The sequence below is a fragment of the Epinephelus fuscoguttatus genome, linkage group LG6 (assembly GCF_011397635.1).
Source record: "Epinephelus fuscoguttatus linkage group LG6, E.fuscoguttatus.final_Chr_v1".
Lineage (NCBI taxonomy): Eukaryota > Metazoa > Chordata > Actinopteri > Perciformes > Serranidae > Epinephelus > Epinephelus fuscoguttatus.
In genome coordinates, this window is record NC_064757.1 from 28,147,367 (window position 1) to 28,160,232 (window position 12,866).

General features: G+C 41.0%; 1 protein-coding gene across 2 annotated transcripts in view; it reads left to right on the plus strand.

The window, feature by feature from the left end:
- The window catches only part of dock8 (dedicator of cytokinesis 8), a 73,351-nt gene that overhangs the window by 16,434 nt on the left and 44,051 nt on the right, over positions 1 to 12,866 (plus strand). For both annotated transcript variants that reach the window (XM_049578055.1, XM_049578056.1), the window contains 6 exons: positions 1,948 to 2,123; positions 2,993 to 3,064; positions 3,610 to 3,718; positions 7,599 to 7,808; positions 8,807 to 8,892; positions 9,548 to 9,614. In XM_049578055.1, the coding sequence (XP_049434012.1) occupies positions 1,948 to 2,123; positions 2,993 to 3,064; positions 3,610 to 3,718; positions 7,599 to 7,808; positions 8,807 to 8,892; positions 9,548 to 9,614 (720 nt within the window). The remainder of the gene's footprint in view (positions 1 to 1,947; positions 2,124 to 2,992; positions 3,065 to 3,609; positions 3,719 to 7,598; positions 7,809 to 8,806; positions 8,893 to 9,547; positions 9,615 to 12,866) is intronic.

The following is a 12,866-nucleotide window of genomic DNA, read 5'->3' on the forward strand; positions in this document are numbered from 1 at the left end:
CACGAAAACAGACTCCCATTCATTGTCTATGGAGCAGTTCCAGTTTGAGAGTTTGAGACTCATTTCTGTAGTTTCTGGCTTTGAGAGAGAGTAGGTCAGTTTCATAAATATTGATGGAACATTCCCTGATAATGAAAATAACATATTGGAATTCCTAATTTAGGCGGGTTGCCTTTAAATATTCTTTTTATATACTGCTAACATTAAAACCACTGGCAGGTGAGGAATTACATTGATTATCTTGATACAACGCAGTGTTCTGCTGGGAAACCTTGGGTCCTGATGATCATGTGGAAGCCATTTGACATGCACTACTTATCCAAACACTGTTGCAGACCAAGAATATCCTCTCATTGCAACAGCACCTCCCAATGGCAGTGTCCCGCCCCCCCAGATGGTTAATGTGCTATGCCGCACTGCAAAAACAGCTCAGGAATGGCCTGAGGAATGCGACAGAATTCAAGGCATTGTACTGGCCTCCAAATTCCCCAGATCCCAATCCAACTGTGCATCCGTGGGACGTTCTGGTACCCCAGCTCGCAATCCACAGGACTTAACGGATGGTGTCGCCAATGCCCTGGTGCCAGACAGCACAGGAAACTTCTAGGGTTCAGTCAGAAGTCAGAAGTCACAGGCCCCACCATGGATCCGACTTGGCATAGACACAGGAACTCTGGGGTCCCGGCATGTCCCAAGGATGCTCGATTAGATTAGGATCTGGGGAATGTGGAGGTCAGGTCGATGCCCTGAACTCTTCATCACATTCCTTGGGTCATTCCTGACCAGTTTTTACCGTGTGGCATGGCGCAGTGTTCTACTGGGAGTGCCACTGCCATTGGGAGGTGCCGTTGCTGTAAGGGGGGGGTACTTGGTCTTAGCGGTGTTTTAGTGTGTGTCGAGTGACATCCACCTGACTGCCAGGATCAAAGGTTACCCAGCAACATTGCATTTTAATGAGGTAACCGATGTAATTAACTTCACCTGTCAGTGGTTTTACTGTTGTGGCTGATCCTTGTATATGTTAAGAGACTTTGAGAAGACACTTTCCTGTTATTATTTAGGAAATCTTTCACCATGATATTGTGGTATAAGTTTATTTCTAAACTTCTGCCTTCATCGGCCACAGCTTGCTGACTGTAATCAGATTGGAGGTCTGCCCAGTTTGCTGCCACTCTTCACAGAAACACCTGCTCCATGCAGGTTCCCAGGTCCCTTTCGTGATCCCCGCCTGGCTCCACAAAGGGCCGTGTGTTATCTCATCAGTTGCATTTTTTTTTCTTCCTGTGAGCTCTTTCTAATGATGAAAAGTGTGTTTAATCTTCTCCTCTAAATGCCAGTGGGATATTTTTCTCATTGTGTGCGCTGATTTGAACAATATGTACCGATTCCAAGACCCAAATGAAAATTTCAGCCCGTTTGCACTGTACATAAAAGTGATTACAGCTTTGCCTTTGATCTGCTGTAGCTCTGGAGTGGAGGCTGATAGAGTTTTTGTCTAAAAATAGACACACAGACAAAAAACTGTCCTTTCTGTTTTCTACAGGCCAGTTTGTTCCAGTTTCTATTTGTGTATGTGCTTCAATCTCTTGTTCCTCTACAGGTATGAGGTAAAATAGTCATGATTCAACATGCCTGGTCCCTCCTCCCTTCCTATCTTTCCTTTTTCCTCTGTGCCTCTCTGCACTATGTGGACTGTACAACTCATTAGTCATGTTTGTTGTATCTTCCATATTCCCTTTTCTGAGGCAGTGTTTTAGTTACATTCATGCTTTTCTGGCAAATTACTCATATTTAACCTTAAGAAGTAATCTGGCCATCCACTGCACTCTGTTAGGATCCTTAAATCGCACTTTAGCAAATATTACTTCCTGTATGTTCCTTATAGTATGATTTTTGGTGCTATGTGTCCTAATTCTTCCCCTCCTCCACCATCCTTTCATTCTGCAGCCCCAGTCGTATGAAGCAGTGGAGCCCTTAGACCTGGAGGAATTCCTGATGTCACAGTTAAGAAGTGGAGATGTGGCCTTAATGCAGGAACTGGGAGACTTCCCTGACGATGACCTGAAGGTGGAGCAGGTGGAGAAGGAGTGTCGCACTATAAGACACTCTGTCCCTGACGATGGGTGAGTCACAGGATGTCTGACACTGGCCGCAGAGGAATCCACACACGCTGTCTAAACAAAAAAACTTCCCTAAAATGTTAGCACTATGAATAATAGTGATACATAATTGAAGAAGATGCACCTTCAAACAGTCTTTATGCATTCAGCTACTGAATCCTTGCTGTGGAAGTTTTTGGTAGATTTATTTTTGTGTGAAGTTGCACACAAAAACATCTTGCTTGCAATCTAACATGGTTCTGAAGTCCATGTAGGAAAGTTAATCTTTATGTTGTTTATCTAGCAAATTTAAAATGTCAGTTTTGGCAAGCATCTTCATACGTATGATAGATATAGATAAAAGACGGTCATATAAGGTGCTTAAATTATTTAGTTATTAGACATACATCAGGTGTATGGAGTTAAAAGAATAGACAAGTTGGTCATATTCACCTTCCTTTTAACAAAACTAAAAATGGCCAGTACGTAGTACGGTGATGCAGTACTGCTTGATCTGTATGCTTTTTTCTCTGTGTTGTTTTTCATGAATTTCTTTGTTTTTATTGATTTTTTTTGTCTAATTATTATTGAGTTTTTCTGCTAATTTTATGTGCTTCATGTTGTCTACAATTTTTGTAGAACTTTTCTAAATTATGTTAGCTTGAATTTAGCTTTAAGTTTTTTGGCTTAAGACATTTTTTCACAGGACATTCAGTGTTGTCAGTGTAAAATTATTCTGCATATTCAGAGCATTCACTTGTCCTGCACCTTGACCCTGAGGTACAGATTAAGATTGAGGAGTAATGTAAAGTTTTCAGTTGTCTGTGAATGTTTGCATGCATGTCTGCATGAAAATACTTGTCTTCTTATCCTCCTTATCCCTCTCTTTGTAGAGTGGAGCTGGATCCACATGTAAGAGACTGCGTAAAGAGTTACATCCAGCCGTGGCTTGTGGTCTCTAGAAGGTAAACCATCTACATAAACACAACAGTTATAGTTTGAGAGTGGTATAACTGATGTACATGCCCTTTGGTTTCACATACACACCATGACAGATACCTTAAAACGACAAAACTGAATCTATTTTTAGAGTTAACAGTTCAGGAATGGAAAACTAGATGTACTCCAAGCTGCACCAGAGAGCCCCAGTCACAGACATAATGCCCTCACCAGTGTCTCAGCAGACTGCAACAGGTGCCAACTGTCTGAGACGCTGCGCGTGTCTGTGAGACGGGAAACAAAAGGCCTGAGAGAGCCTGATAAACATTAAACACTGGGATCTCCTGTCTGATACATTGTAGTGCACACTCTATCTCTCTCTCCCACACAGTCACATACAATACAAACAGACGCTGAGACTGTGTTGTGTAAGGCTTCTGTTTTTGTTGTTATCTAGTTTGATTAGAGGTGCAGAGGTGTATCAGTAGTGACAATGCATGTTGTTTTTTATGTGTGTTTAGCTGTCTGGGTCTTTGACCTGGTGCATCTGTGTGTGTGGGTTTGTGTGAAGGTGCCAGGGCGATGGCTGGAGTGCGTACTCAGAGCGAGCAGGTCTACACAAACTCCTTCGGAAACAGACCTTTGAGTCCGACATCGAGCCAGACAACCAGCAGAAGACAGTAAGAAACACAAACACAGTCAGTCACTATCTGTTTGTTTGTTACCCAGTAAAGGAGAAGTTTAAGGCTTCTTCAGAAAGACTTCTTTAGAGCTGGTCTTGTGAAGTGTGGCATGCAGCGTTGCTACACTGAACAGTTCCTCACTTTCCTTTTTCAGTCAGTCCTGTCTTTAACAATTCCTTATACCTGCGTTAGGGAGGTTTTTAATTGCAGGAATTACTTACATGTGCTTATCTTGTTATTTGAAACTTTGGCCATGTTTGATATAAACATCCTCCATTATAATACTATATATAAGACACAAAATATGTAACATCATAAGAGATCCCCTTTAATAGACTGACAGCCTGCCTCTATCCTGTATAAGGATCACAAATTAATATTCTGTTAAAATTCTGCATTTTCTTTGTGTACAGATTGAACAAACAAAATTCAGTGTATGGTGCACACCAGTAGCCAATAAACTAAACTACAATAAAATAAAATAAAATAAAATAAAATAAGGTTAAATTAAATTAAATTAAATTAAGTAAAATAAAATGAAATAAAATAAGATTGAATTAAATTAAATTAAATTAAGTAAAATAAAATGACGTAAAATGACTTAAATTGAATTATAATAAAATGAAATAAAATAAGATTGAATTAAATTAAGTAAAATAAAATGACATAAAATGAATTAAATTAAATTGAATTTAATTTAATTAAAATAAATAAATAAATAAATAATAAATAAAAATAAATACATTTAAATAAAATAAAATAAAATTCAGTAAAATAAAATAAAATAAAAAAGATTAAAACACAAGAAGATTAAAACAAGATACAACATTATTGAGTTCTAGAGGTGCTGGCAGGTGAAAGCCAGGCCAGCTGTTTCCCTTTCCTCTTAGTTTTTTTATGCTAAGCTAGGCTAAGCTAATTGTCCCCCTGCTCCATAATTTCTGCACAGACATGAGACTGGTACAGATTTTTAAACCTAAGTACCATCAAGAAAGCAAATAAGTACATTTCTCAAACTGAAACAGAACTAAAAAAAAGCTACTTTACAACTTTGTCCTTGAATGTCAATATGTTGCACTTAAAATGTCTTTTGTGAGAGGAAGACCATTAACTTAGAGCAGTGTGGCAGTCCATACTAATCAAGGCTTAATGTGAAATGTGAGGGAGGAGTGAGAGACTGGGGTGGGGAAGCGCTTTAATAGTGTACACAACAGTGTTTTGTTATTCCTGTCACTCTTTCCACTGTGGCAGTGGCTCTTTCAAGTTTACTCAATGTGGCTCATGCAGAACTAAACCTGAGTATTATACACTTACTGTCATCACCTCTGTGTGTTTAACAGGACAGTCAGAGATGTTGTGGTTAAATATTTTTTCCACATATTTTTATCAATAGCTTATGACTGCATGCCTCAGTCCTTTACTTTCTTTACGGATCCCTGCTTCAGTAGTCGACCGACATTTCAGGCCAAGTTCCCATCCTCTCTCACTTCCCTCTCTCTAGCTCTTTTGTCCCATAGTGGCCAAATCCCCGTCTCCCAGCATCAGACAGTCCCAGCCAATCCAAGTCCCAGTCAGCGCCACTCCCAGCCTCTCTGGCTAGTTACCCAGCCATCCCTCATCACCAGCCAGTCTCACCAGCCCCCTCCTGTCACCCCATCCTTGCCAATTCTGGTTAATCACCCAAACCAAAAGGCCCTTATTACCGCTGCGGGCTTCCCACGAGCTACATGCCAGAGAGAGAGTGACAGAGATGGGAAGAACAGCGCTATTGTCCCTCAGCGCTTAGTAGGTTCTCTTCTATGGTCCGGTCTGTTTTAGCAATAGCCCTGGGATCATGGTGTGATGCTCCGGTGGAGCTTTGATAGGGTGAAGCTCCACAAGGGTGGACGCTCGGTCAGTCCTTGCCTGTGGTTTGAGAGCTGGGATGTGAAAGTGAAGGATGATGGGAATAAAAGAGACAAGAAGGATGTAACATGGCAGCAGTGAGGTTATGCCCTGCCCTGTAGCTGAGTCTGAGTAATTCCATATGGTGCCAGTGCCAGCCTGAGAGCCCTGATGGACAGAGGACGCTCCAATCAGTCACTGTTAATACAGTTTAACAGCAGTTTTAACAGAAATTAAATTCTTCCTAGCCCCAGATATGTCAAAAAACACCTACTTCTGTACCTGACTGTTATAAAGATGCTCATGAAAGTATTTTGTTGCCTTTGCTTCCCTCTCCCAGGAGAATTTCGAAGTCAAGATGTGTTTATGTTAATGTCAGACTTTGGATTTATTTGTATATGGTGGTAGAGGCTGGTGAAATCAAACAACACATAAACACTTAGTAAATATAAGAATCCTGTATATTCCAACGGAAACAGCAAAAACAAGATGGAGCTAACAGAAGCCACAATGCAACATGAATATCGTGTAACATTTTGAATATTGTTTGACATCTCGTTGTACAACAGAAGACCTCTTTTGTGCATATCTGATGCTTGATTCTCCTGTCAGACCTGACTCCAGTCTGAGAAGTATCTTTGCGTATCACGCTGCAGTACTGGGGAAGCTACTTTGAAAGCATAACTTCGCAAGCAATCAATTACTTTACGCTGGAAAGGGTGAACTGCAGCAAAGCTGCCCTAGAGAGAAATCTAGTTTGGTTAAATAAAGCTGCTTAGAAAGAGTAGTTCAAACTACTTTGTAAAAAATTGACATTGCACATGTGATGCAGCGTTAGCAGTGAGGCAGGCGTTACACTGGACTGTTGTGGTGAAGAAGGAGCTGACGAGGATGCCGGGCCCCTCCCATGAGAGATTTTCCGGGCATGTCCAACTGGTAGGAGGTCCCGGGGTAGACCAGAAAAACTGGGGGGATTATCTTATCTGGCCTGGGAACGCCTCGAGATCTCCCAGGAGGAGCTGGAAAACTGTGCTGGGGAGGGGGACGTCTGGAGTACCTTGCTCAGCCTGCTGTCCCGTGCAAGCAAGCCCTAGATAAGCAGATGAAAATGGATAAATGGATGGTTGAATATGATACAAAATCATTACAAAATATAAAACAAATGGTGCTCATTTTTGTCCAGTTTGTTGCTTGCAGGTAACTGGATGTCAGAAATATGCAGCACTTGTCCGCTTGGCTCTCTTTGCTGCTATGATTTTTGTCTGGCAAGCCGTCAGCCTGCTGGGAGATCTCTGATTACACAACTCGATCAGCTAATGTACAATGCATTGATATCACTAGTGACGAGTAACTCATACCTCCCTATTGTATGACACTATTCAGGGGCCCTATCCTCTGCAATCTGGTGACATTTTAATGTCTGTAAATATGACAATGCAGCAAAGAAACTACATTTTTATAAGAAGGAAGGAAAGAAAACAGTGCCTGCTGAACATCTGACATGTAGACTATTGTAAGTACACTCTCTGTAGCATACAGTGTACATAAACACAAGCCTGCGTTGTGTGTTCTTTACATTGAGACAGCCTTGATCAGAAGAAAGCCCACAGGAGACTGTCATTGTCTCCAGGCCAAAACACAAGCTGTCTAGACTGCCTAAATGCCTGTTAGCTGTTTGTTGAGTCTGCTGACAACATGAGCATAGAGGCTGCACTTTAGTGTATGTTGGTGAACATTCATAACATGCTGTGGAAGTATGGTGCTTGTATCAAACCTCATTCAGATAATATTGTCTAAATGGAGGAAGAACAGGCTTTGACCAGATATCCATTAATATAGTTTTCCGTATCCTGCACCCATTTTTTTGATGTCTCTCTTAATAACATCCCTCTGGAAATTCTGCCTTAATACCCCTGTATTTTTGTCTTATTGCTCCATCCTTCCCACTCACATTTCATCCCCTCACCCCTCTCTGTCTCTGTCTTTGCCCCAGGTCAAGTCTCCAACATTAGCGGGGCTGAGTGATGACTCTGGCCGCACACTGACCTCCTCTGACTTCGACTTGCGGGGGTTGACTCCGGACCAGAGAGTGGAGGGACTGCTGGCCTTCAGCAGTCACGAGGAGCTGGACCGCTTCAACCAGGAGGCACGGCAGGGGAACAGACATCCTGAGCTGTTTGCTCTGTACCCACCAGCAGATGAGGTGAGATATAGAGAGAGCTGATTATCACATGCTTCACTGCAATTCATTTCAATTCAGTTAAATTCAGTAGAACTTTTTCTTGTGCCAGAGGACGCTTCAAATTACAGTAACACAGTACAGCTACAGCCAGATAACCAGTGGGTTCCCCGGGTCAGGGTCACTCACTGGACCCAGTTTTAGAACAACAGAGTATTAAATATCTGGCAAATATGGGGACAGTGTGGGTTAGGATTGGTCTCTGTCACTCTGTCTCTTTCTATCCAGTTTTCTTATTTTCTAGAGTGCATACACACCTAGATGCAGACTTAATCAATAAACCAGAAGTCATATTACACAACACATACCATGCTTTATTTCCCAACTGTTTTCATTCATCTTGCCATTAGGGTGGTGCCTGAGGTTGTCTTGATATGCAGTCAATCAATATTTAATTATATGAGAATATTAATTACCATAAATACAAGACATAACATCAGCATTGTAACCATCTTTTTAAAATGACCTTTTTTTTCCTAATTTTTTAATCGGAAATTAGTTGTTGATATTCAATTGACCTCTTTTAAAATTATTTTCAAGCACAATTTAAATCATTCAAAGGGTTCACTTTCTTTGTTTTATGTGATAGTACACTGAATGCTTTTTGATTTGGGACTGGGTCAGACAAAAGAAGCAATTTGAAGACATCCCCTAAGGATGTGGTAAATTGAAATAGACATGTTTCTCCCTCTTTCTTTTTCCCATAAAGAGGAAAAGTTACACATTTGAAACTAGTTTCTGAAGCCTTTCTTTGGGGAACTTGATATAAAAAGCATCACCCTGCCTGCCTGTAACTGATTTACTTCTGTGCCTTGTTAACTTTCCATTCTGTAGTTTTAATTTCAGCTCCTCCCAAATCTTAAACTCATGCGAATATTCAGATACTACATCTCCTCCAAATGTAACAACTCCTCCATTGCTCTTTGCATGGTTTAAAAACTTTCTCTGCTGTTGTGTTCCAGGAAGATGCAGTGGAGATCCGGCCCATTCCTGACTGCCCGAAAGAACACACTGGAGACCGCATCATGATCAGATGCCAGGCCATCAAGTATGTCATACATTTTCATAATACCGTAGGAGGGGGGATTTAAACAGCTGCCTTAAGTTGGACAAGGGACTAACAGTTAGCTGCGCTAAAGAGAAATTATTCCAACACCCCCTCGTTGATGAAAATGACCTTTTGCTTGGCAACACACAGTGCATTCTTGTCTGTCACATGTGAAATACAAGACTTAAAACTCTTGAGTAGTTGTTTCAAAAAGGCTCGCAGTAGACATGACGGACGGACAGCGCAGTGTGGAGGAGTAGAGGAGTGCTCTGTGCAGTGCCTGTTGTTCTCCAGAAAATCACTGTCCCTCCCTCTCTCTGTGGGATTTTTTTTCTCTGTGTCTCTTTCTCTGTTCTTTTCTTTCGCACAGACGCACAGAGTTTCTCTGACTTTCGATCTCGATCTCACTTGTCCTTCTTGAAAACCCATAAAACTGCCAAATGTTTTGAAAGAACTCATTTCTCCGCTTGCAGTGGTTTGGCAACTTCACAGTCATCTCTTAACCCTCAGTTAAAGCATGTTATCACTTACTGTAGTACATTTCACAACAACAATCCACAGAAATGGAATAGAAAAGGAAACAACTGATTAAATGCTAAATAAGTGAAGTATTAAGGCTGTTATTGAGTCACTAATTTCCTTCTTGTCTTCATAGGTTTGAGATTGATATCGAGCCCTTATTTGCCACCATGGCCTTGTATGACCTGAAGGAAAAGAAAAAGGTAAGAAAGCACAGTAGTCTTTACAATTTCTAATGTTGTTTCTAACGTTTTCTTAAAGCATGTTTTACCTTCTCTCCTGGAAACTTGTATGACATGTTTACCTTTCCACGTGCAGTACAAGCGCAGAACAAAATTACAAACCACTTACAATACAATAGCCCTGCAGTAAGTGCTAGTTTGGTGACGCTCATTATGTGTGTTTGTTGTGGAGACGGTCAGAGTGTCTGTCAGCTGGTGTTTGGCCTACTTGTGACCACATGTCCTGTTAGAGTTATGTTTTTGAAACTGAGAAACATAAAATGCTTTCGGTCAAATTTTATTGTCAAAACATTTTCTAATTGATCCGTGCTGTCGATATCAATAAGAAATACATGTTTGATTTAATAAGAGACAGCTACCATTTTCATAATAGAGGCTCAAAGCAAAGGCTGTAATTTGTATGTGTTGTGTCTGAGTGTGTGTGTGTGTGTGTGTGTGTGTGTGTGTGAATGGGTGTGTGAGAGGCAAATTGTAGAGAGCTTTGGATAAAAGACTTACAGAAATGCTGCAGTGCATTTACCAAAGAATACCATGAGAAGTGTCAGTCACTGTGGGTGAAGAGTTTATTTGTGGTATTGCAGCAAGAGGAAGCATCTTAAGAATCATGATGACACATGTCGAATAAGGAAAAAACATCAATAACAGGGAGGAACACTGGTCACACGTAAACCCTCACAAACACGGACTGAATGTTTGTTAACGGGAAGTTAAATGGTAAGTCCGGTGTTTTTTAACCTGGACCACATTTTCCCATGTTTTCGTGTCTAAGTGACTAATGGGAATTGTTTTTGAAACATGCTGCAGTGTAACCACTTGGGGCAGGTTTGCACGGTCAGTTTATGTCCACTTAAAGTGCTTGCTTTTGCCACTGATAGACTCAGATTGTTATTCAAAGTGTCTGACAACATTATGGAAAGGATCCTGACAGAGATAGACCTTTTTGTTGCACAGTACGATCTTTATTGATTAACCAGATAGAGCCCTGGAATCACCATCACCAAACCCACCAGACTCCATTTAAAAAAACCATTAATTTTAGCATGTATAGATCCAGCATATTGTTGCATCTAACTCGGTGAATTGAGGGTTTATTTCAAGCAAACCAGACTTGGTGATTTTTGGAACAGTAGAAAGACAAAGCAAGATTGTTTTTTGAGTTTTATTTTGTTTCTGTCGACTTTAAATCAAGCATGTTTCACAATGATGAAATTAATCTGTATTTAAATGGGGTTTGGTGGTAGCGATTTTGGGGCAGTTTCTGGTTCAACAAAATGCATCTTACTCCTCAACACAAAGGAGTATCTCTCTTTAGGGATCCTTTGCGTAATGTTGTCAGACACTTACAAAAGCACGTTGAGCCTGTCAGCTGCAAGAACAAGCACTTCACTTTAAATGGATGTAAATTGATGGTGTACAAAGGCCTCGGGTGGTTACATTGCAGCCTGTTTCACCGCTGCCGGCTGCAGTAGTCTCACTCAACCTTAAAGTTAGTAACTTTGATGGCATTACAAAAGACAAGAATTTAGTCAAAAACCCCTGAATATCTCACCAAAAATCGGAGTCATATAAGCATCAAAAATTGATTTTACCGCACATCTTATTCACTGTGTTTCTCTTACTTTTCCTGCCCTTGTTTCATTGTGTCCATTGTGTCTCATGTGCCTCCTGTTGTTGCAGGGAGGTCTTGTAGTTTCTTTTGGTAGTCAGCGTGCCAGTGAAGGATCAGTGTAATCTACAATGTTTTATATCTCATCATCCTCACATGTTTATGCCTCTTGGGGTCCTCATGTTTTCGTTCCTATAACCACTAATACTGTGCCGCATTTTCCCAGTTGACCATTCAGAGCCATGGCTGTTTGCATGTTTTCTGTGGATTTACACAGCTGGATAGTTTTTTTGGGTGAAGGGGCTGGAAGGATTTGGTTTGTACTTAAGTGCTCATGGATCTCTCAGATGAGACGGGGTTTTAGCCTTCGGCCTTGCCCTCCTCTCAGCGCTGCCCAGCTGCTCTCTAGCTTGTCTGCAGGACTGATGGCTCTAAGATGATCCTCTGGCTAACACAGTGCAAATGGAAATGGACTGTGTATAAACTGGTCTTAACTTTATAGGTTGTGCACTATATGAAATATTTGGCCTGCATGTCAGAGAGTGTGCTGTAAATCAACAGTTCACTTCTGCTTCCTACTGATGTCTGTCCATAAGAGCAGAGCTGGAGTGTCACATTGTCACAGCACATTTCGCTTAAGATGACTAATTTTATTATGTGTCGAACCCAAGTGTGTCCTTGTGGAGATTAATACAAGACCCTGCCTATTACACTGAGCAGAGACGGTTAAAGAGCTATGAAATGTGTCTCTGTGTGAGTGAGGGAGAAACTGCAAAGCTTGTTTTGTCGGTTAGATTTAATTGAAGTGGAACTGTGAAGCATTCGCTCCTGACCCATTTATCCCTGAACCCTTCCCTCTTTACTTTCTTTTTTACTTTATGCCTTTTTTCCAGCTCTCTTCAGTACACTTCTTTATTCCTCTCTGTCTCCTCAAGAGTGTTATATTTTATTTTCTGCAGCATTTCTGCTTGCCATATTTTCTCTGTTTCCCTGCATCCTTTACTGTCGGTGTATCTCATGGGAGTTCTGTTGCCATGTCTGTTTGTTTTTGTTTCGTTCACATCATTTTTGTTGTTTCACATCTGTGGAATCTGCAGCAGATGTTCATATAATTCCATATAATACTCTGGTTATTAATCATGCCTCTGGTCCATCAGCTGAGGTGCAGACCAAAAGGATTGGACCCAACAAGTGGCCTACTTATGATATCAGATTCATGGATACAAATTTTTTAGAGTAGTCATGCATGCTGACAAATATGTTGTTACAGCAAAACGAGTTAAGAATTGGCGGTTTCTCTCCATGATTACTGCAGGCATTTAATCGTGTTGTTGTTGTTATTTTTCAACAAGACCAGGCAGGCATAGTTTTGCTGTACTTTGCAGCCTGTTGGGAGGACACAATGAGGGATTGCAACAGTGTTTTGTAATATATGCAGTGGATACTCAGCTACGTGCTTCAGTCTGTCTGTTGTTCAGGGAGCTGTATTGGAGTTGATGGCAAAGTAGAAAATGTCTACCCAAAACTTTGCAAGATTTTGCACTTTGCTGTTTTCTATCGAAGGATTATAGTTGTTGAAGGGGTCTTAAAACATGCCACATCTTGCT